Here is a 21,701-nt window from a genome sequence, read left to right as displayed (position 1 = left end):
GTGTTTAAAACGCTTTAGCAAAAACGATCACCTTTGCATGGGTGGCTTTTTTGTGTGTTGCTCTCCGCCTTACGAGCTGAGGGTGTTTGATTATTAAACGTTTTGATTTGACTCTCACGCCCAGAAATGATCGATCGAACGATGGATCGATTGAGACGGTCGGCGGGACATGCAAGGACGCGTGGCCGGATCTTTTGTATTACAAAAAAAGATTTTCCTTGCCTGTATGTAATACAGCGTGTTGCTACATAATGCCCCCAAGGGAAGACCCGTATCAGATCCTTGCAATGTCGGCGAACGTAAATTAAAGGGATCGTATACGTCCGATAATCTTGTTAACCGAAGGTAAATAAAGGACTCACTGGACTATGATTGGACCAGTTGGGAGATAAAGAACAATGCATGGAATGTTCCAGAAGCATTTCTACATATTTTGGGCTTCCTTGCTTTCTCCTCTCCTGTAATGGACGACGATCAGCTGCTCAGAATGAAGCATCGCAAATTAATCTATTCTTTTTTCTTCCTCATCAAAATACAATGACGCCACCGGCATGCGCACAAGGAATGAAGTTTCCTCACCCCACTAATCGGCGGGTAAGTGTGTGGCTTCCACAACCTCCCCCCCCCTTCTCCACGATAAATTTGCACCCCGGGCCGTTTTATCTCAATTACCCGCACACAACAAGGTGTTGTTAACGGAAGCACGTTATTTAATGGGCTGCCCGCAAAAGAAGAAATCAAACAATCACGGTAATAATCCTTAATTGTTATCGCGTAATCTGACCGTATTTTTCTCGCGAATTCTACTACCCGCTCCGTTTCCGCTGTTTTTCTTTGCTCTTTGTTGTGCTCGCTCTTCTACTTGAAGAATTTTACTTGAAACAAAAAAAAGCTGAGTGTGCGTGCAGGCGAAATTCGTCTCCCAGGAGGCGGAGAAAAAAAAACGAGATCGCATTGGACACGGCAATCGGCGGCGGCAGTGGCTTTTACATTTACCCACCGGCAAGGTCGATGAATTGCATTGAACTTTAAATCATTCTCGCGTCCCGCGTGATGGAATATGTGGGATCGGGATTACCGGTTTGCAGGTCCGCCGGTCCGTGCAGGGCGAAGGAAAGAAAGCGCACAACGACTGCAAGAAGCCAAAGGTCACGTGCCCGTGTATGCTCCAGTTTCACGCACGCACTTCTGGACGCAGAGCGTGTTCCTTTTTCTTCTTCTAGTCGGTTTGGGCGATGCAATTGTGCGAGCTTGATGCCACCGGTGTAAGGTAAAACATATCGTACAATTCCATCAGCGGAAGCGGTCAGCCGTGTAAATCGCTTGTAAGATGGAGCTTAACGTTCATGTTCGGCAGGCAGGCAGGCAGTCCGTCCCTTCGCACGCTATAAATTCGCTGGCCCGGATCAGCTTCGCGAAAGCTGATCGGCGATTTGCCACCGAAGTAATGGTTAAAATATAGGCTTAACTACACTTTTATCGCTGGAAGTACAGTATCAAAAGAAAACGCATAAACTTGTTAATCCATTACTACAACAAAAATGAAACTGCGAAAATAGGAGAGAGCGAGAAGTCGTTTAAATGTAGCGTGGCCAGTCTTCGCAAGCAATCAAGTTATAAATGCCCCTTGTTAACTAGGAAACAAACTTTTTACACGCGATAATTTGCTGCTCTCTGTAATTTCTTACTATATTATGCCCCCCTATGGAATATAAAACTCATATTTTTTTCAACCAAGTCTTCAAATTCAAAAGTTTTTTGCTACGTGTTGGTTACAGATCCAAATCAGATTCGAACTCACTATCTGCCGTGTGACAGTCCAACCATTTTGAACGACACCACAGAACCCACACAGACAATTGGGCTTGAAGATAGCAATAAATATTAAACTGTTGCTGCTGAAGATCGCGTTTCAATTATGTACATACACCAAACCGATTTATTAAATAGAGAAATCAAAGAATGATATTTATGATTCTACTTTACTTGTGAAGTTTCTTTAAAGCTATAGAGCTTTTACTACCTTGTTTCAATTTAATAGAATCCGCGTGTACGTCCTTGTCCAAATAAACTTTAGATTGCCTCGTTTGAACAGGTCCTTCACCTGCAGAAACCGTTGCGGAAAACGGAAATAACGGAAACAGAGCTGTCAAGCCAGATATACCCACCATAACAATAGCATAACAACAAAACACTGAACCGCATCCAGGCAAAGCCCTTCGACCTTCCATCTACTTCATCGTGTTCGTGAGAGTGTGACATTGGAAAAGGGCATTCGGATTTGATGATCAAGAGATACCAACGAGAAGCCAAACTTGACTTAGCCCTGTGCTTCACGTGGTATCAAATCGAAAAAGCGATGTATTTTTGCCTCCCGAAAAAATCACTTCCGTCAACACCAGTGAACAATTTAGCTTTAGCCGCTTTGACCCGCAACCGAGTTATAAAAGGGCTCTGTGTAACGCAAGGTCAAGCCTTTACCAGCGCGACCACGAATGGAGATGACAGACAGGTCTGCACCCCGGCCCTCCAAGTGACGGTCAACCTTTCGTTCACCCAGTGGCGCGAGAACATTGTTCTTCAAGCGGGATTGCTTTTTCGATGTTGGTTTTTGATGCGTCACCCGTCAACCGGGTCCGGTCGACTGTTTTGGACCGGACAAAACAGGCCCCAATGTTTGTGCAATCGCTAGAGTTTGCTGCACCACTGACCGCCCCCTAATCAATCGGGGTGGGGAGCTGTTGGTAAATATCGTTTCAAAAATTGAATGCTTACTCGCGTTGGCCACTCTCGGCCACACAGGGCTCGTTTGTTTGCTTACACGCTGCGTCAAAACACCCTTGCGTCACCTTACAGTAGAAGGGAATCCATTTTGCAGGTTAACATGCAGATGGCATGGGTAGTTTAAATGCAGCGTCATTCACCCATCAAAAGGCGACCCGTGTGCTGTGCGAGTCAAAATTTGGCAGCCGAAATTCGTGAGCCCCACGACTAATTTAATATGCATAATCTTTGGCCAGATCGTGTGTACGGACGTTTGGCACGCAACCTGGCCATACGCACGCACGTTCGCGCTCATTTGCCACGGAGAACGAAACAGAGAAGAATCGAGAGCCTCCCCTCCACGCCGGATGCGGCCGTTCGATTCCGGGTTTTTGTTTTTGTCCGCAAACGGAGCGAATTCCGCGTGAAGGCACACATGTCAGACAGCACCGAAATGTGACAAGTCACGTTCACCGCACATGCCGATGTGTGATGGTAAAGGGTGTGGGTTTGCAATCGTGCTTCCGCAAGAATGCGAACATGTTTCGCCCCGATTCGTTTGCGCTCAATTGCTGGGATTGGGATTGAGCTGGTTCGCACAGCACAGGCCATCCATCCAGCGCAACCGTTCGCTCTCGGTGTGGAGAGACAGTCTTGGTTGATTGAGTGAAATTGGTTAAAAACACATCCCCACAGCACGGTGAGGAGAGTACGCAATTTCGCCCTCTCGGTTTCAGGATAAATTGAAAATGATATTTCAATCACGCCGATCAATAAACCGTTGCGCGATCCCGAAGGAACCACTTTGTGGAAACGATCCGACGGTGGGACCGACACGTCCCCATTCGTTGCTAAAGGTCAACCATCGTTGTTTGCAGGTTTCTTCGTACCACCCGGTTGCCTTTTGATTCCCCCAGGGGAAATGGTGCATCAATGTTACCAGGAGTGCTCCGGGAGTACGAACTACTGCTTGACATACAGGGTTTCCCACGATTTAGTGGTTGGTTCCCATCAATTTTTGGTGGATTCCCATATTTTTTTAATGCGTTCCCACGATTTTTTGGCCGTTTCTCAGAATTTTTTGGTCCAATTGTATTGATATCCAATTGGAAAATATCAATAAGTTATGGGAACGAACCAAAAATCTATGGGATACGATCAAAAAATCGTGGGAACGTACCAAAAAATCATGGGAACTGACCAATAAATCGTAGGAAATCCTGTAAAATGGACGACTGTAGTTGTTTATATATTTGGAAATAAATTCTTTGAAATAAACGATTAATTTCAATTATACTTACTTTGAAGTTTCACTATTTGTTTAGTAATATTTTAATATTAATAGATAACGCACCACAACATGCATGCACATCTTACAGAATATAAAAGTGAAGCAGGGTTAGCTGAACAACATGAAACGATTGCGTAAAGCAATTCTACACAACAGCAGCAATGCGCTACAGACAGCAAATGTATGAGCAAGTGGTACGCCAAAATGTCACAAAACATCTAAAAGCTAGCAAACGAAACACAGCGAGCAATGACATTTTACATTCTGATAAGGTTATGTTATAAAAGCAGCAAAACGAACAACAGTAGCACTCTTAATTATTTCAGTATGAAGTAGAAACAAACACTTCAATCGATCAACGACACATGTACACCAAAGCTGCAAATGCAAACTCGCTCCATAGCATCGATCGCATGACGCTGCGCCCTGCGCGCCTATACCGTGGCGTGCGTTTGCGACTCGCAGTCCAGCACAAAAACGCACGTGCTTTAGCCGACGCAGCCGACGATCGACGATCAATGCACGCGTTAATTCCGAGTGTACCGCAGCGTGTGTACCCCCTCCGTCATGCCTCTCCCCTCTCATCACGGGCACAGGTTTCCGGTTGCGGAAATGGCCTCCTTTCGGTTTGCGGCCTGCCACCGTGCGCCACAACAGCACGAGCGCGTGTTGACCATTAAAAGAGCGTACTTAAGCTGCGAGAACGGGGCCGCAGCAAACCGGCCGAACGGTGCTAATGAGTGTGTCAAGACTGTCGCGCAGTGATCCAGTATTTTATATCCGCGCCCGCTCCGTCTATCGTGGCGGGATGCGTATCGCAGTCTGCCTATAAATAGTGTGTGCCCTATGTAGTTTGCCCACCGTACCGGAGAATTAGCGCATAAACCGGTCGCGGGGCGCGGGAAATCACGTTCCTCAAGCCACCGGTCGTCGCCCGTACTGGAAGCGTAGTAGTTACGGTTTTTGCGTAAGCTGTACAGGAATTTCAAGTTCCTTTTCCGTCTTTTCACTTTCGTACCACGGCGTTTGCAAGGGTTATCTGGTTGGCAGACTTTTTCGAGTCTTTCAGGGACCTTTGGCTATGCTTTTGATAAACAGTTAAAAATACAATTTCGTATAGAGAAAACACGTATCACGCAACACAGGACAGAATGAGAGGATAAAACACAACTACTACGAAAACAACTACTTAACTTCTACTCTAGCTGTGAATGACAGTGAAACGTCTTTAAAAAAATACCTCAACGTCACCGTTCGAAACAACAAAATGATGCGTTCTAACTGTTTCAATGGGCATGAGATGAACTGACCCACCACCGCCTGCTGGCATGTTTTCACTAGGAACGCGCGTAGTGCGCGGTGTGTAAACCGCAAGCAAATTGTGGCTAGTGAGTGATGTCTAACCTACGCGCTTTGTGCAAAAGGTGTGGAAGAACGTGACTACAGCTGGCAACGCGTACCATTTGCTACCGATTTGCTAACGCTACACAACACACTACCGGTGGAACCGGTGTACGGCGCCTACTCTGTCGCACACCAGTCGCGCACCGTCCCTCCGCAATAAAGTAAACACTAAACCCAAGTGAGTAAAACATAACAGTGAGTTTAAAGAGCAGAACAACGGAAACAACGACTTACTGCCAGGTGAGACTTCCGGTAATGCCCTCGCGGAGCCGATCGCGCAGGGACCGCTGCCGGCTCGGGCCCGGGCCGGTCGGTAGAGTTGGTGGGCTGCCCGTGGTCGACATTTTATTGCTACCGAAGAGCGACAGCTTCGTCGGACTGCCGCTGACTGATGGTGGATGGATGGATGGTATGGTGGTGGGGGATGGTGTGATGGACCCAGCAAGCGGCACACCGCACACGCGTTTACACGACAGAAGGAGCGACAGGAAGAGAAGCATCGCGCACGGTTTGGAACGGTGTAGCGGCGTCGGTATGGTAGGGATGTTTTGCAGTTGGTGTAAGGAGTTGGTTTCATTTGTTTGTTTGCGTATGTTTTGTATGGTGTTTCGGTTTCAGAACGGAACGAACAGGCAGCGATGAACCACAGATTTATTGGTTTTGGGTTTGAGCAAAATGGAACAACAAGAACGAAACATTATCATAAGTGGATGCTGATGCTTGACGAGGGGGAAAAACACATTAGCGGGACGATTTTGATTGAACGAAGATGATGAAATAATTGAATTGTAATGTAATGACGTTAAATTAGTAAAGTAGAGTACAATGTAAAATTACATAATTTAAATAATAATTAAATATGAATTTAAAACACAACAGAAAGAAATGTGAAGCTAAACAAAAACTGTCTTCAAATATCCTGCTCCCTAAAACTGACGAAACATAAAAGGTACTAATATCAATGAACATGACAACGAAAGTGTGCAAACGTGTAAAACCGAAGGCAAAAACCAAAAACTAAGCAACTCATCAAACCCAACAAACGCTACCCGATGAGATGAGAAGTAAGCAGCAAAACGTACCACTAGCGAACGAGAGTGACGATTCGATGGAGTTCGCATTGCCGGCCGTCGACGAGGCAAGCGACGAAGAGGACGAAGTGTGTGCGCTGAAGCCACCCGACCCGGCACCACTAAAGGTGCGCTGCTTTGGCGAGCAGTCACGAGATGGCGTTGTCATCGCGACCGAGGCGGAGGGTTCGGTGGCGAAAGCGAACGCTGCAGCAAACGGCCGTCTCGGGCGCGTGCCCTTCGCCTAGCGCAACAGTGTCCTCGACGGCGACAAACGACGACGACGACGACGAAAAAGCTAATCGGAGATGGCGATGATGAGCCACAGAAAGAGGATGCGCAGGAAGAGGCCGAGGATATGTTAACGAGGCGATGGGATGCGGGATGCTTAGCGGGCAACGACCAAGCATCGGCAAGCGTGAGCAAATTCCATGCAAATCAAGCACGTGGTAGCGCGGCGTCCTGTTCCAAACGGGAGTGGTAGAGAAACGTACATACAAAGAGAGCAGTGGTTTGAGCGATCGCTGCTTTTCTGCACTATCGTTGCTTACCTCGTTGAATGTTTCTTATTACCGAACCACCGAATTGTATTGGGAATTGACGAAAAGCGTTTTTTGTTGTTGTTGAATGATCACTGTCAACCAATTATTGTACTTTTATCCATAATTGATAAGCACACTGCTAGATGTGGAAAGTTGGAAAAGGTGGACATTGGAGTAAGAGGAAATTGAACTTCGAATGGCAAACAAAGGCAATTTCATTACCTAAGTTTGCCACTAAAAGGAACATTTATTCTCTAGTATTTCCGCAATAAAAGAGCCAAACGTCTTACGTTGGCAGAAAAATAATGCGAAAGAAATAACAATAAGGGAAAAAGTTTTACAATACTCATCACTCCATTCCACCGTTCCACAAAGTCTAGAGAGAACTAGGCCCAAACCTTGAAGAAAACTTGGCGCGAAAGTCGATTAAATGATGACGATTATGGCAAAAATGATTGTTGTGAATTGTTTACGACCATCCAGCGCATTGAATAAGTAGTAACGATACAATTTCCGAACGACCACTACATCTATATCGAGTATGGATCGCTCCGCACGGCACATCAACGTAACGCACGTTGCATACCTTCAGGCGGTTTTACGGCAAACTCTTTTATGTAATGTCGACTTCAGCGTGAACAGGGCAGCTAGAAACAGTCGCCTTGCAAAAAGACAAGTTTGTATGTGAAATGTAGCGAATTACATTTCAGTCGAAACAATATTTTATGTCTCAGCTACACGGATAGAACATTTAAATTAAATTTTGATAGCGACGTTTTATCAAGAAACCAAATTGTTGGTTCCGAGAAGTTATGAAATTTAGAAACAAACCACCATTCGACGAGTAAGTTTTAGTAGCATGGACATAAAGGAAAAAAAGAGCAAAGCTATGATATGCGCTCTACAAAACATTGAATGATACCCTCTGATACCCGCAACACAAGATGGAAGAGCAAATTAAACAAGCAATACACGGTACCCTGATTGGGCATCGTTTCGGAAAAGCAAAAGTAACACGGTTGGCGAAAGTACAGCATCACAACACGGTACAAACATAATGCAACCCTGCGGATTTACATGAACGTGAATCTTTAAAGAGTGAACGAGATTATGGCAGAAAGAAAGAGTTATAGACGAACGTGTTTGACGAGACGTAAAGCGACTGATAGCGAAAGAAACAATAAACTTTATGCTGACATCGATAGACACACACACACACTCGCGCGCACGCACAATGAAACGCATAATGACGCAATAGACAATGGAGGAAGAAGGAAAGCAGCGCATAATAGAGAAAGAAACTTAACGAAACCAACGAGAACGAAGTAACGAGCGGAAAAGGAACATAAACATGAAGAAGAAAATAGAAAATGTGTAAATGCGGAAATGGTAGAACGAGGCTTAGAAGAGTAGAATGGATGAAACACGTACATTTGTGTGTGAGAGCCGCAGACGCAGAATCGCCCGGGCGCGGATGGAGGCGCCTGGTGCTGACTGGAAAATTCAGTCGCGGACTGAACGCTTTGCCTGATGCAACGGGCCACAAAACTTGTTCCCCTTATCAAAGTTTGCCACACAACTTTTGCTAGTGCACAACTGGAGGTATTGCTTTTGGTCTGTGTCTGTGTTCAGTTCACTGGAGGGTAGTGTTTGTGAATGCGGAAGGTGAATAAGAGGGAAGAAGAAAGAAATGGTGATTTTTTTGTTGCTCAACAAAACAAAATTACAGGTGATGTTTCGTATGATGGCATGAATATGTGACGTCGAGGTGGGATGCTCGTATCACGCCGAGTATGCCGACCGAACACTTATTGCGAATGTGTCTCGGTGAATTTAAAATAAAAATACAACACACTCAAAACAAGTTACAAAGTCAGACGAAACCGCGAGTGAGAAACAGAAAAGGCGCTTTTGCCGAAAGAGAACGTAAACGGTTCGCAATTTGCGAGGCGCGGGAGGGAGTTTCGTTTCAGTACGAAAGCACAAACTTAATCGGTAGCCAATTGTGTGAACCTGAAAGAAAGGAGAATTCCAAAAAATAATCAGAAGAGAAGTAAATAAAAACCAAAACACACACAAAAAAAGTCCATTAGATCAAAATTTATCTTAACCAACGTAGCTGGTAAATGCAAATGTACAATAGTGATCTACGGAGGTTTAATAAGAAAAATCATACAGCTTAAAATCTGCATTACAGTAAACAAATGGTAGGTATTACAATAAATTTTGCACGAGAAAATTCAAACAAACATTCAGACTCGCAAAACGGGAACAAAACCAACAGATATGTATATATATATAAAGGTGAAAACAGTAACACAATCACTCGATCGAAAAATTGCTTGCTTGTGTAAGGTTCGTGCCAGTAAACAGCGAGAAAAAGAAGAAAACAAACCACACAGAGCTGTAAAACAAAAGTACAAACATACATATTTACACCGATCGCGTACCGATGGAGGGGGAAAAGAGAGTTTTGCAATCGTTACGTGCAAACGAAAATTGATTCAAAAGCACCAGTTGGTGGTAGCGTGGTTGATTTTAATGAGCGTGAGTTTAGGCAATCCAGACCAGAGTAGGTCATAGGCTATCGGTATCCTAGCGAAATTGATTGTGCAATATTCTATGCTAATAATGTGTCGTTTCTATCCACATCATTGCAAATGGTGCAAAACAAGGGAACAGATTACAGGATCAATCGTTTACACTTGCACAGAGGATAAGATATACAGTGGAACCCCTCATAACGAGTTTTTCGCATAACGAGTGAGTCATTGGAGTGGACTCGTTATGAGGGGTTCCACTGTATTTAACATATAATTTGTAACGATTGAATTAGATTAAGAATATGCTCTTTAAAGATAAATGTAATAGCAACTTTAAAAACCATTGTTTTGGCGTTGCAAACTTAAATCTTATCAATTGAACTGTTTCACAGATGAAAATCACATGTTTTATGTTGAATTGAAACAAGTAAAACAGTCTCAAAACGTGAAATGCTAATATTGTAAACGTAAATCATGACATTTATGCTAGTTGAAGCATGGTCATAGAGGCGTTTCATTTTAAACTGAATTATGGAACAAATAAGCTCATGTTCAAACTACGTAGATAAAATTAAAATAGAAAGGAGAAAAATAGAAAAAAAAGAACAAAAATGCTACATCGGTCTATAGCACACAACATACAGAAAAAGCACACCTACATTAAACATAACATCAAAAGTACATTACAACTTAGCTGAGACTACAATCTGGCTGATTCGTCTGTAGTACACTCACCTGAAAGTAAAGAAGAAAGAGCAATGTATGAATATCTCGATGTTTTAAGCATTGGTAGGCATGATAAATGTATGTGTTGCATCACAAAGCATCAGAACAAAAATGAAACTTAAATATCCTGAAACATCCTAAACGATTTTTAAAATAGATTTTTCACCCCTTTTTACATAGCGTGTCCGAAAAATTCACAAAACCCTTCAGCCAAACTCGTTCCGCAAGCCTGATTTGTATAGTGGGATTTAAGTAATCATCTTTCACATCTGACTGCTCCTATTTCAACATCACATTACTCTACCGCATGCGACCATCTCCAGAACCTTTTCTTCTTTCCTTCCGAGAATAATGATTCTACGTGTTTGCATAGAAATGTACGAGCGTCTGTTCAAGCGGACATTTTACGCTGGAAAATAGGTTTCATCACTCGAACCGTACGTTTTCGATGAGTCGTTTACATTCTCCATAAAAAAACCAACAACAATTCGTACTTTCCTCCTCGAAAGATCATAAAGAGTTATTTTACTTTATAAAGACTCTCTGTACGACTAAATGCACGATGGATAAGAAATCGGAACAACAACCAGAGAGGATACTGTTAATAAATGAATACCATTTGAAAAACTATTCCTGAACATTTCACATCTTTTTATTTCACAACTGGGACACAACACCAATTTGCAAATGAAATAACTCCAAAAGGATAATAGATCTAGGCACGGTTCACTTTTTTTTCCTCCCATACGCTACGCAAGCAATCATTGCCAAAAATAAGCTTGCTCACCATCGTGGTTGCCACGTTTGGAAGCAAGAGTCTGGTGGTTGCCAATCGCGCGCCAAGAATTGGGCACCAAAAACAGGCTCAAACCGTACGCTGGCGATCAGCCAACTATTGTGCCCAAACTGTTGAGCGTAGACGAAAGTGTACTTGTTAGATTTTATGGGTCAAGGGCGATCAAATTAGCAGCGAGCTATGTAAGACAGAGCACACACACAAACACGAGAGCCATTCGCAATCAAAGATCCTGCGAATTTTTGCTCAGAGCTAACCTTGGGAGACATTGACCTTGGAGAGATTAGATGACTGCCGAAGCAAGATGGTGGCAAAGTAAGGCAGAATTTGGATTGCATCACGATATTTATGATCCAGTACAGCTCCTATCTATATATCTTTAAAACTGCTTGTTGTACAGAGCTGATTTGACAATTCCAGCTTTGGGAACCAGAAAAAAAACAACTTGAGCATCTTTTTTTCACACATACACAATTTCAAGAAAAAGTCACGTACAAAAACGTCCGCGCATTGAGTAAATCATTTCCTTTTTTGTTCATTGCCGCAAACGACCATCTAAATTTTCATCTTTCCTTTTTCTCTCTCTCCCCCAGTTCCGGTTGAATGGAGTGTTTCGACGAAAGTCAAATTATTTTTACAGCGGTGTGAATGAGCCCCTCCTGCCAGTGCGCTACTGTCCCTCTCCCCGGTTGGCAACTGCCGGAAAAACCTTGCAACATAAATTCCATCGCAAAATCGGCCAATTTTCCCGATGCCGTCAGCCAGATGGTAGCTTATCTGCCAAACAATCAGCAAACGACCAGAAAGGCCGGTATAAGGCAGTAAGTAAAAGGGGGCTGTTATACTTCCCTGTTAGCACCCACGCGTATACGTGTAGTGGAGAATATGAAGCGACGCGACCAGCAACGGTTTCGAGTCCTAAACAAAGTAATTTTCGCCGCTTTTTGTTGAAAGCAGGAACAACAACAAAATCTCCAACATAATCCTTTTCTCGCTTTATGAGATTTTTACACCCACGTGCAGCAAGCAAACCACTCGAGCTGGGACTGGGTAGTCGCACAAAAGCACCAGTGGTTGGTGATATTTTGTAGCGAAAGGGAGAAAAATCAAACCACCAGTAGGCACTGGCACTGCTGCAGCTATCAGCAGGCTTACGCTTCTTACAGCAAGGACTTGCACAGCAAAATAAAACAAAAAAAGAAAGTTAAAACTAACACACCGGCAATGGTACCGGGCAGTAGTAGCCGGTCGTGAAAGCCTTTTAGTTGACTGAGGTCACGTTTCATGCCATCAGTCTCAATTAAATTAGGATTAGCCAGATTCAAACACTCGTTCAACATTAAGCTCCGTACACGGGCTTCTCTCCTCTCCAATGGTATCGCCCTCCCCCTCCTTTCCTTTGTGGGCTGGGCACACTCTTCCGCACGATGACAATATAGAGGCAATTATGTTCGGTGGTGATAAAATTCAATTACACTGGGCACAACAGCAAACGAACTGCCACAACACCATGGCCAAGGCTAGCAAACGAATGCGAGTCCACACCGACACATACACACACGCACGCAGTGACGCAATACAAAACTTGAGTTGTTGACGGAAAGCAGCAGTGCCTGTGCCAGGAACAGGGCAACAGAACAAAGTGTATTTCGTAATAATAAGTTCGCTTTATCAGATTTAATTAGATGAGCTTGAATCGATTGCAATTCGTTTTCCCTGCCGTTGGGGACCGTTTTGAAAGATAAAATACTGATAGGACATGCTTTTTAAAACATGCTGCTGCTGCTGACGACACATCTTGTTTTGTTTTCATTTTTAAGATTAGTCCAACCGTGTAATTTGCTTGCTTGGCACGTCACTCAGTAAAGCGTTCCTTGGAACAACAACAGTGCGGGAATAGATTATGAATATCATTGCGAATGAAGTCGTATGTTCTTCACAATGAAGAAGTTGCTTAAAATTGTTCAATAATGATTTTTGAGTGTTTTAGTTCAAATTAAGGAGAGATATGAGCTGCTATCAAATAAGTTTTTGCTCTTAATAAATAAAGGATATCACGTCGCACTATCTTAAAATTAAACTAATGCCAAAAACAATAAGGATTTTGGTAAAGATAACCATACAAATTTGTCCAAATATGTCAAGGACTGCCCACGGAACCCTTCAGCAAATTGAATTAATGGGTAAGCTTGTGATGTCGTTCTTGAAGGGACTAAATCCAAAAAACTTAGATTGTACAATGTTTTATTGCGTTTGAAGACTGATAATTTCAACACTCATAATGCACCTTTTAGCTCAGTTTAATGTTTCGGTAAAAGTAAAAAATGAAACATTTCTTTCGTATATCTCACAAATAATAGTCTAAATTTAGCTCATTTCTGCAGCAGTTTCCAAAATACAATCTACTCTTACTACACCACCACTGACACACTATCGGCAATCCCAGAGCTAACAAATACGACCGGGAACATCTCAATCCCATCTCCCATCATGTTATGGAAAAGCGAATCCTTTCACCTTTTTGAAGGCGCCAGCCCCGGCGAGACAACTTGAGCAAAACCTATCCCGCGGGAAAACAAGTCTTCGGTCGCTGCTGACAGTTTCGCATAATGTTTGGTAAAAACCCACCACTGCGACAATCGTCCACCACCAAATCCCAACTGGGGACGTAACCCGGGTCCTTCGCAGCGTACTACAACGTAACATGCCGATTCGTTAGAAGAAACACGAACAACGAGCACACACTCTGCTACCACTGCTGCATTGTCCCGTGTTCTAGCCCCCTCCCCCCCACACACACACACACACACACACACTCATACACACATTCGCAGGCAAATTATGTAACGATGTTTTTTACGTTGATGAGCCACCGGGTGGTTCGCACAAACAGCCGCACACGTACAAATCACTTTCCTCTTACGGGCTTGGGAGGTGCGTTGTTTAACACCCACGACTACCCCTACCCAACCACCGTCCAGCTGCAATAGTCGAAAATATGTTGAAGAAGTTAGGCACTTCCTCCCACCACCCTCCACACACACCCGGGAAAGCGAGCGAGCCGCAGCCGAAAGAACAAGTGAAAATTAATGACACAGGAATCTTGACATGATTAATTGCACTTGCGAAAGACACGATGACAGCAATTCAAGTGGAATGGTGGAAACAAGCAATCAATAGCATACACGCAGTACAGCAGTACAAAGAACGTTCCCTGGGTGTGCCGCTATGTAGATGGGTGGGCAAGAGGATCCTTAAGAGGTTGTGTGCCGGAGCTGCTGCCAGCTTCTGGGCTCTGGTTTGACATGACGTTCGAGCTTTGACGTGACAAACGAGACGCTCGGCTCGACACGCTTTCCATCGCACATCGCAACCGGAATCGCTCAGCGCCACTTATCGTTATCGGTGGGAAGCCAAGCACTTCCCAAGCATCTCGATTGACAGTCGAAAAGACGTAAAATGGACGGCAATAGGGATTTTAAAAATAGACAAAACAGACAAAAAGAAACAATACCACTTTTGTTATCAAGAGAACAATCTGGGACTTGTTCTTTTGTTGTTATTGGTTAGCGTTCTAAATTTAAATCACTTATTCTGTTTAGCATCACGCTTCGATCAAATCAAATGTCAAAGAAGGACTCACTTGCTCGAGAACTGTGCCATTGAGAACAAGTGCTGCACGCGTGTGATTGCTCTTTTACTCCTGAACGATAAAGAAAATTTGTGGTTTCATAAGCAGCCACTTACAACAAATCCTGCCAACTTCAGCGTTTCGATCATGCTGCGTCAATGTGTGCGCGTTCATCGGTTAGCAAAGGAGGAACTGAAAACTCATCGTCGCGATAATCAGTACACGGGACAGGATACACATCACCAGCATTCGGGAGGAGTGACGGTCTCATCCTAGCCACCCGTGATGGCACAATCAACGCGTTCCGTGGTGATGTATAGCAAAAGTGGAAGCAAAAATCCAATGACTCGCCTGCGTACACAATTCTGTTTTCTTTCCCTTTACCACAGACACACACGCCAAAACCTCTAGGTTGGGCCATAGCACACACGCACGCATCGCTAATGCCACGCATAAATGACGGCGTAGCCCGTCATGCTGGCCTGTATTTGCTTTGGCTGTTCATTTTAGCCACAAACCGTTTAAACCACTCGAGCAAGGCAGCTTCGATGCTCTCGGGGGCATCCTTGCGAAAGCCTGCGTCGGATGACGGACGATATCACAACCCAGGGAGAGGTGGTGTCTTTGGATGATATGTTTTGAAAGAAATCAGAAATAAGAAAATGGAACACTCAAGGATGAGAAAATGTAGCACGCCGAAGAGTAAATATAAGAAGAAAATCCTTGCCTTTTTATCATACACAAGAATAAAAAACGGCTCACGTAATTCTCTTCCCATTGGGCGCGGTTCAAGCATCGTTGGCTTCCGCTTTACTTATGGCTACTATACACACACACTCATACATAAATGGACGGATATCTATACAAATACAGTGCGCTGAAGTAAGGCACAAGCGCCATTATTTCACACTGCACACAGAGACGTATCAAGGGCTGCACACACCAAAAGTCATTAAGTGACGCAATTAACGATAAACGAGAATCGACCACTCGGGGGAATGTACTTCGGCGGAAGTGTCCAATCGTTGGGCAAGGAATCGTTCCCTCCCAAGGGGATAGTCGCACGTGTCGAAACGATTGGCGAGTTGCGATTGGTGGAGAGGTTTGGTGGTGTTTTGCGGAGGAAAAAAAGCTTTTCCGAAACATAAAATAAAAAAAAAACAGAATGGATAAAGTAATTGATTTTTCGTGGATTTGTAGCAGAGTTTTTGATAGTGTAACGATGTCCAATGTTTTCTTGGGAAAATCCACAGACACATCGGCAATGGCCATCATGTGTGCCAACGTATTGCGCATTGTCATTGTGTGATGGATGCGACAAGTACTAAACGATACATTAAACGCCCACTAGACAGCGGATGGGTGCCGACGTAACGAGGAACAAAAACATGACCAAGCTAAACATCCGTTCCAGCCGAAATTTGTACCATTTTTGTATTGCGATTCAAAATCGATAAAACAATCACTTTCTGTAGTGACGCAACGCAACACTCCTCGCTCCACCCATACAAGGATAGTCAGTCGGAAGATATGTGTGTAGCAGGACGAGGGGCACACACTTGAGGAATTTGGAGACAAAAACAAAGAAACAAAGGAAACATTCATGTGACCCCATTTATTTGCCACCACTTAAGGCGCGCCACCGCCGAGCGCTTGGCAGCATTGTCCTACATAACGTGCGAGTGGTGGGAGGGCCGAGGACCAAAAACAATGTTGCCCCCCCTTGTCATGGAGATATTTTATTTGTCGCTTAAGACGTAGCTAGGATAAACACAACACACTTACGCTTGAGATTGCCACATTTAGCAGGAAGGAAAAAGGAAACATTTGCCTTTCCATGGAACGTTTTGATTTTGTTCGTGCAACCCATATATATACGACCCATATGGGAGCCAGCATACCCAGTTTCTAATTTTATTTATGACATTGCTTCTCTACAACATTCTTGAAGCGTCTGTTTTGGTTTTATTTATTTATTTTCAGGAAAATTTAGACTTGTTCCACCCAAACCAGCATACGAAACGAGGAAAAAAAGCAATATGCAAGGACTTTCTGGATCCATCTTCTCCGGGGTTGCGTACGGCACAGGATTAAAGACACAGGTTGTGCGGTATTATGGCCCATCAAGAGAAGATGTCTTCCGTTATGTGAAGAAACGAAAAACATTCTTTTATGATCACCATGAGTGGCTCACGTTCGACCCCCCCGAGCGGCTGAAAGCGGACGACAACTTTTAACAACTACAACGACAACATGCAAACACAAAAAGACCATCCTTTGGTAAGCCTTTTTTTCCAGCTGCCAGGACAACAACGATGACAGAACGACACATGACCGGTAGAAAATAACTTTTTTCCCTCCCCCCGTAGCGAAGATGAACTTGAGAATGCGGAAAACATCAATGAACCAGCGGTAGAAAATTATCTCACGTACCGAAGAGCGAAATAAACGGGTCCCGAATGGGGCAGGAAAGGGAGAAGAGCAGAAGTTTGAAAGAAAAATAAGAACCACACCGGAGCAGCACAACCTCGCGCAGGACTTAGAACCATCAGGAAACCGGAAGATAGCACAGAAAAGGAAGCAAGAAAAATGGCCAACCAACGAGATGAACAGCACTCGGAAGACTCGACTAAACCGGGCACAGGGCAGGATGTTTCGTACGCGCGCGCCTCACTGGAGAGGAAAATTTGTGAAGGTATTCATTTCAGCACTTTTTTGCAGTGCCCAAAAAAAAAAGAGAAACAACCAACACAACACGACCGAGGAGGAGAATGACAAGCACACTTTGGCCTTCCGCCCGTGTGGTGGTACCAACGGGTAGGGTAGTAGTAGCAAGATCGAAACTAGGTCGCCGCGATAGTCCGTGCGCACGTTCCGGTGATACCAATTTGATACTTGGAGTGCGGAGCTTGGGCCCGGTTTTGCCCTCGAACCGTGTCTGTTCCTAATAGCCATCGCTAATCCCAACTCCATTTAGCAGCTCTTGCGGTTGTGATACGTTTAGATTTATATACGAGGAGGAAGGTTTTTGGGAAACATGGGTTGACCTTCTTCATGCGAATGTCGAACGTTGGTTTTGTTCGGCGCCTAAAAGTAGCCACTTTTGTCGACACAACGACACAACGAACGGTCCTGCAAGTAGGAAATGTCGTACAACTTACACACAAACAATTATCTATAAACGATAACGATTAACGTCTGAAAAGTTTGCTGCTTAAACAGTCTGTAAGCATTTCCATCCGCAACAGTGCATAACAGGGTGGTTCCCTTTTTACGAGCACTTTTCGTCATTATCGACATTAACGCACCGCAACCGCATCAGAGCTAGTGATGTGTTTAGTTTCCAAAAATCTGGAGTCGACTCCGGAAGGTAGATCCCACAGCACAGCATTATCTGGATTCTTTCAGAATCATCTGGAACCGTCCGAAATGGCCCGGAGTTGCCCGAAGTCGGTGTCGTCTAGAGTCGTCCGGAGTCGGTCGGGGTCTTCACGAGTCGTCCGTAGTCTTCCCAAGTCATCCGGAATTCTCCGGAGCCAGAGTCGTCCGGAGTCGTCCGGAGTAGTTCGGACGCGGCCTTTGAAATTAAGACCTGTACACGAAGTGCATGCTCAAAACCAAAACTGAAATCCGAAGTCGGTGTCGTCTAGAGTCGTCCAGAGTCGGTCGGGGTCTTCACGAGTCGTCCGTAGTCTTCCCAAGTCATCCGGAATTCTCCGGAGCACATTGCATCGTACGGCCCCAGGCGACTACGAACTACTCCAGACGACTCTGAAAATCTCCAACTCCAAGCGACTCCCGACGACTTTGAACGACTCCAACTCCAGATGACTCCCGACAACTCCGGGCAACTCCGGACGACTCCAACCGTCTCTGGACGACTCCGGCCAACTCCGGACGAATCCAACTATAGGTGATTCCGGACGACCTCGACTCCGGACAACTCGAAACCGGACGACTCCGATTCCGGGCGGTTCCCTGTGCCTACTAGTGGTTCCCATTTTGCCGGAGTCGGAATCGGACTAACAATAGTCGAGAAGTCGGATCGAAGTCGTGGGTGTGCTGCAGAGGGCACATCACTAATCTGAGCATCACAGCAGAAGAAGAAGATGAAAAACAACATAAAGCTTCCCGGAATGCCATTATCGTTACCATAACCATACCCATTATGGGATCAGTTGAACCACTAAGCGCGCGCGTCCTCAGCAACTGTTATCCACCGTGATGAGATAAACCTACATCCCGCTGTGGTGCATTGCAATGCCGGCTAGTAGCAGCTCGCAGTATGTGGTCTCGGTTCGGTGTGGGGCAAAAGCACACCCAACTCGCCCCCCGTACCCGAATCAAAACACTCCCCCCAAGGAGAGGCAGGAAAGCAATCAAAGCACTTTACATCACCGACAGTAGCTGCGGGCGACGCGTAATACGTTATGCGATAAACTCTTATCGATCGATTCTCAGATTCGATCCGAACAACCACGTTTACAACTGGCGTATCGAGCAATCGATATTATCATAAATAATTCTGATGAACTTGTGGTTGTAGGGTGAGGTTCGTGATCCTCATATTGCAATGTCGTGTAGGTTTATGGGGCTTTGAAGTAAGAATGTATTATTGCTGTAGTAACGATAACATCCACGCAGACGACTGTTATCAAACAAACTCTTACAAACTGGAGACGAAATCTTTGAAATCTTAGCCACCTACCCCCGTTGCTTCTTTTTGTCTATTTCACACCTATTGTTTGGATGAGTAAATATACACTTCAACAAACAAGAGCCGAACGTTGCTCGACCTTCTACCAATTTTGTACAGATGCTAATAGCTTGAGCAAATGTTTAATACCACGGCAACAACTGACTCGATGCCGACTGTGTTTAGCTTCCATGATGACATCTCTTTTGAGGTACAGCATTGTACTCGCAATAAATCGTGCCTTATGCTTGTTGTAATTCAATGTGACAGAGGTTCTTACACGATTGATACCGTATTTGGAATCTCTTGTTTAGTAATACCATTTGTTTTTTACCTTCTTTTGGAAACTTAGTACGTTGAAGGTAAAAAAGAAGGATGCAAAAAAGTAGGTCCTTCATTTACGCATAAGCTTCCAAGCAGGTTATTATTCTCGAATGGTTGAGTTGCAGCATTCTTCGCAACACTGTAACAGATTGCGACAGCACGAATCCTATTTATTTCGGCTTATGCAAACACGCCCTTGCCCTTGCAAAAGCTCATGGGATCTAAAGCTTTGTTTTATTTCCTTTTTACTATAAATTGTTTTTTTTTTTGACAACCAAACCATCACGCGACACCTGTTTAACGTCTTTTTGCATTCCCGGCCAGTAACCTGTTTATAGCACACACCCACACACACACACATACCCGCAAAGATATCCCGCACTTCACAGCAATGGGGTTTTTCTTCTAATATTCTCACCTCTGTGTGGCTTTCTGCTTCTACACCACCTATACCAGCTACTCCGCTCACATTCGGCTTTTTATTCTCGCGCTGCCGATAAGGCAGATCCCGTCGCCCGCATCAAGGGTTAGTTGGTTTACAGGGTTTATGGGTTTTGTGTTTCCCCGTTTTGAATTTAAAATCCCTCCCCCAACAACAACAAAAAAAAAAAAGGTCAACGAAGGCGGCATCCCTGCAGCACGTCGTATCTAAGTAAAAACTCATTAAAATTTGATGAAAACCGTCCACACAGAGATAGCACCGCACTTGCGATCCGCCCTCTTCCCACTCGTTCGCTTTTTACGATCGAAAAAGGTAGCCCACCAACCCAACATATACACTTACACACGCGCGCAGGCAGCCAGGCAGGGCAGTTCTTGTGCCAGTCAAAGGGCCACGTCCACGTCCCTCTGACTTTGTGGTTCAATCTTACGGGCGCGATGGCTTTTGAAAGCTTGCCCGACCCGGAGTTTATTGCACAATTTTAAAACATCCAATACTCTCCCCGAGTAGCGAACCTCAAATCTGCCGAAATTGCTAAATCCAAGATGGCATTCGCATAAAATATAATACCAATAAAGCAAGGACACTGTATGGTGTGGCCGTATGCATCGAAAATGTAATTAATAAAGCTTTTTTTAGTGTGTGGTAGTGGTGGTGATGGAGACGCCAGGTCGCTCGTTTGTGAAAGGGTCCTGCTGGATGCTTTGAAGCTTTGGAGATATAGCTCCAGCGTCTCATGTTCCTGATCTATATTGAAAGCAAATATTATTAAATGCTTTCAGATTAATTTAGATCAATATTGTTATTTCATTGAGGTACTATCGTCTTGCTTTGAAGTTAAATTGAAAACATTTCTGTTATACATTCATTGATTGAATTCAACTGAGGCTGTCAAATGATGAGTAATTAATTTAGTCTTAGCTTCATAGCCACGGGCATCAATTGTTACATGTTTATAAAGGGTACAAAAAAGGATTAATAATGTTGTATGCAATGACACGCAATATCGCAGCCCTGAATTGCTGCTGCAATCTAAAACCTCATTGGTTCATTGATTGATTTTTCCGCGTAAGACGTAAACTCTACTCACAAAATAGAGCCACACTCCGTTTTACACCGTGTGTTGTCACGTTGGTGCTACAATTATCCTAGCCGAGCAATTTTATATAATATCCCTTTTTCTTTTCAGTTAGAAAATAATTTTCTGCCAAGCAGCAAAACACAAAAAAAAACAACGCAAAACACCCGCAAGCCGCAGCAGGACTTCTTCTAACCATCGCCATCGGGAAGCGGTTACGTAATCTCTCCAGCGCAACAGAGCGACACGGACGTGCTTTGGGACGATGGATGGATGGATGGATGGGCACAAGTAAGTAAGAGCGAATCGAACACCCGCCGCCGCTTCCGGGATGGTCGGTCGGCACACAACAGCAAAGGAAAAGGCTCCAATACATGTCAAATACGGGTCGAACC

The 21,701-nt window shown here is 44.4% G+C and overlaps 1 protein-coding gene across 7 annotated transcripts in view; it reads right to left on the bottom strand.

Annotated features, from left to right (window-relative positions):
• The window catches only part of LOC120896066 (TLD domain-containing protein 2), a 107,438-nt gene that overhangs the window by 81,505 nt on the left and 4,232 nt on the right, over window positions 1–21,701 (bottom strand). For 3 of the 7 annotated variants that reach the window (XM_040300008.1, XM_040300166.1, XM_040300173.1), the window contains exons 1-3: window positions 7,080–7,206; window positions 6,541–6,990; window positions 5,693–5,846 (exon numbers count right to left, since the gene is read on the bottom strand). The exons of 2 other annotated variants lie outside the window; for them this stretch is intronic. In XM_040300008.1, the coding sequence (XP_040155942.1) occupies window positions 5,693–5,846; window positions 6,541–6,697 (311 nt within the window). In that variant the 5' untranslated portion in view covers window positions 6,698–6,990; window positions 7,080–7,206. Of the gene's footprint in view, window positions 1–5,692; window positions 5,847–6,540; window positions 6,991–7,079; window positions 7,210–8,501; window positions 9,073–21,701 lie in introns of those variants that run through there. 2 more of the 7 variants (XM_040300000.1, XM_040300019.1) reach the window with 2 other exon arrangements.

Source organism: Anopheles arabiensis, chromosome 2 (assembly GCF_016920715.1).
Source record: "Anopheles arabiensis isolate DONGOLA chromosome 2, AaraD3, whole genome shotgun sequence".
Taxonomy (NCBI): domain Eukaryota; kingdom Metazoa; phylum Arthropoda; class Insecta; order Diptera; family Culicidae; genus Anopheles; species Anopheles arabiensis.
Note: the sequence above shows the minus strand (reverse complement) of the source record. Positions and strands in the feature narration are given on the sequence as shown.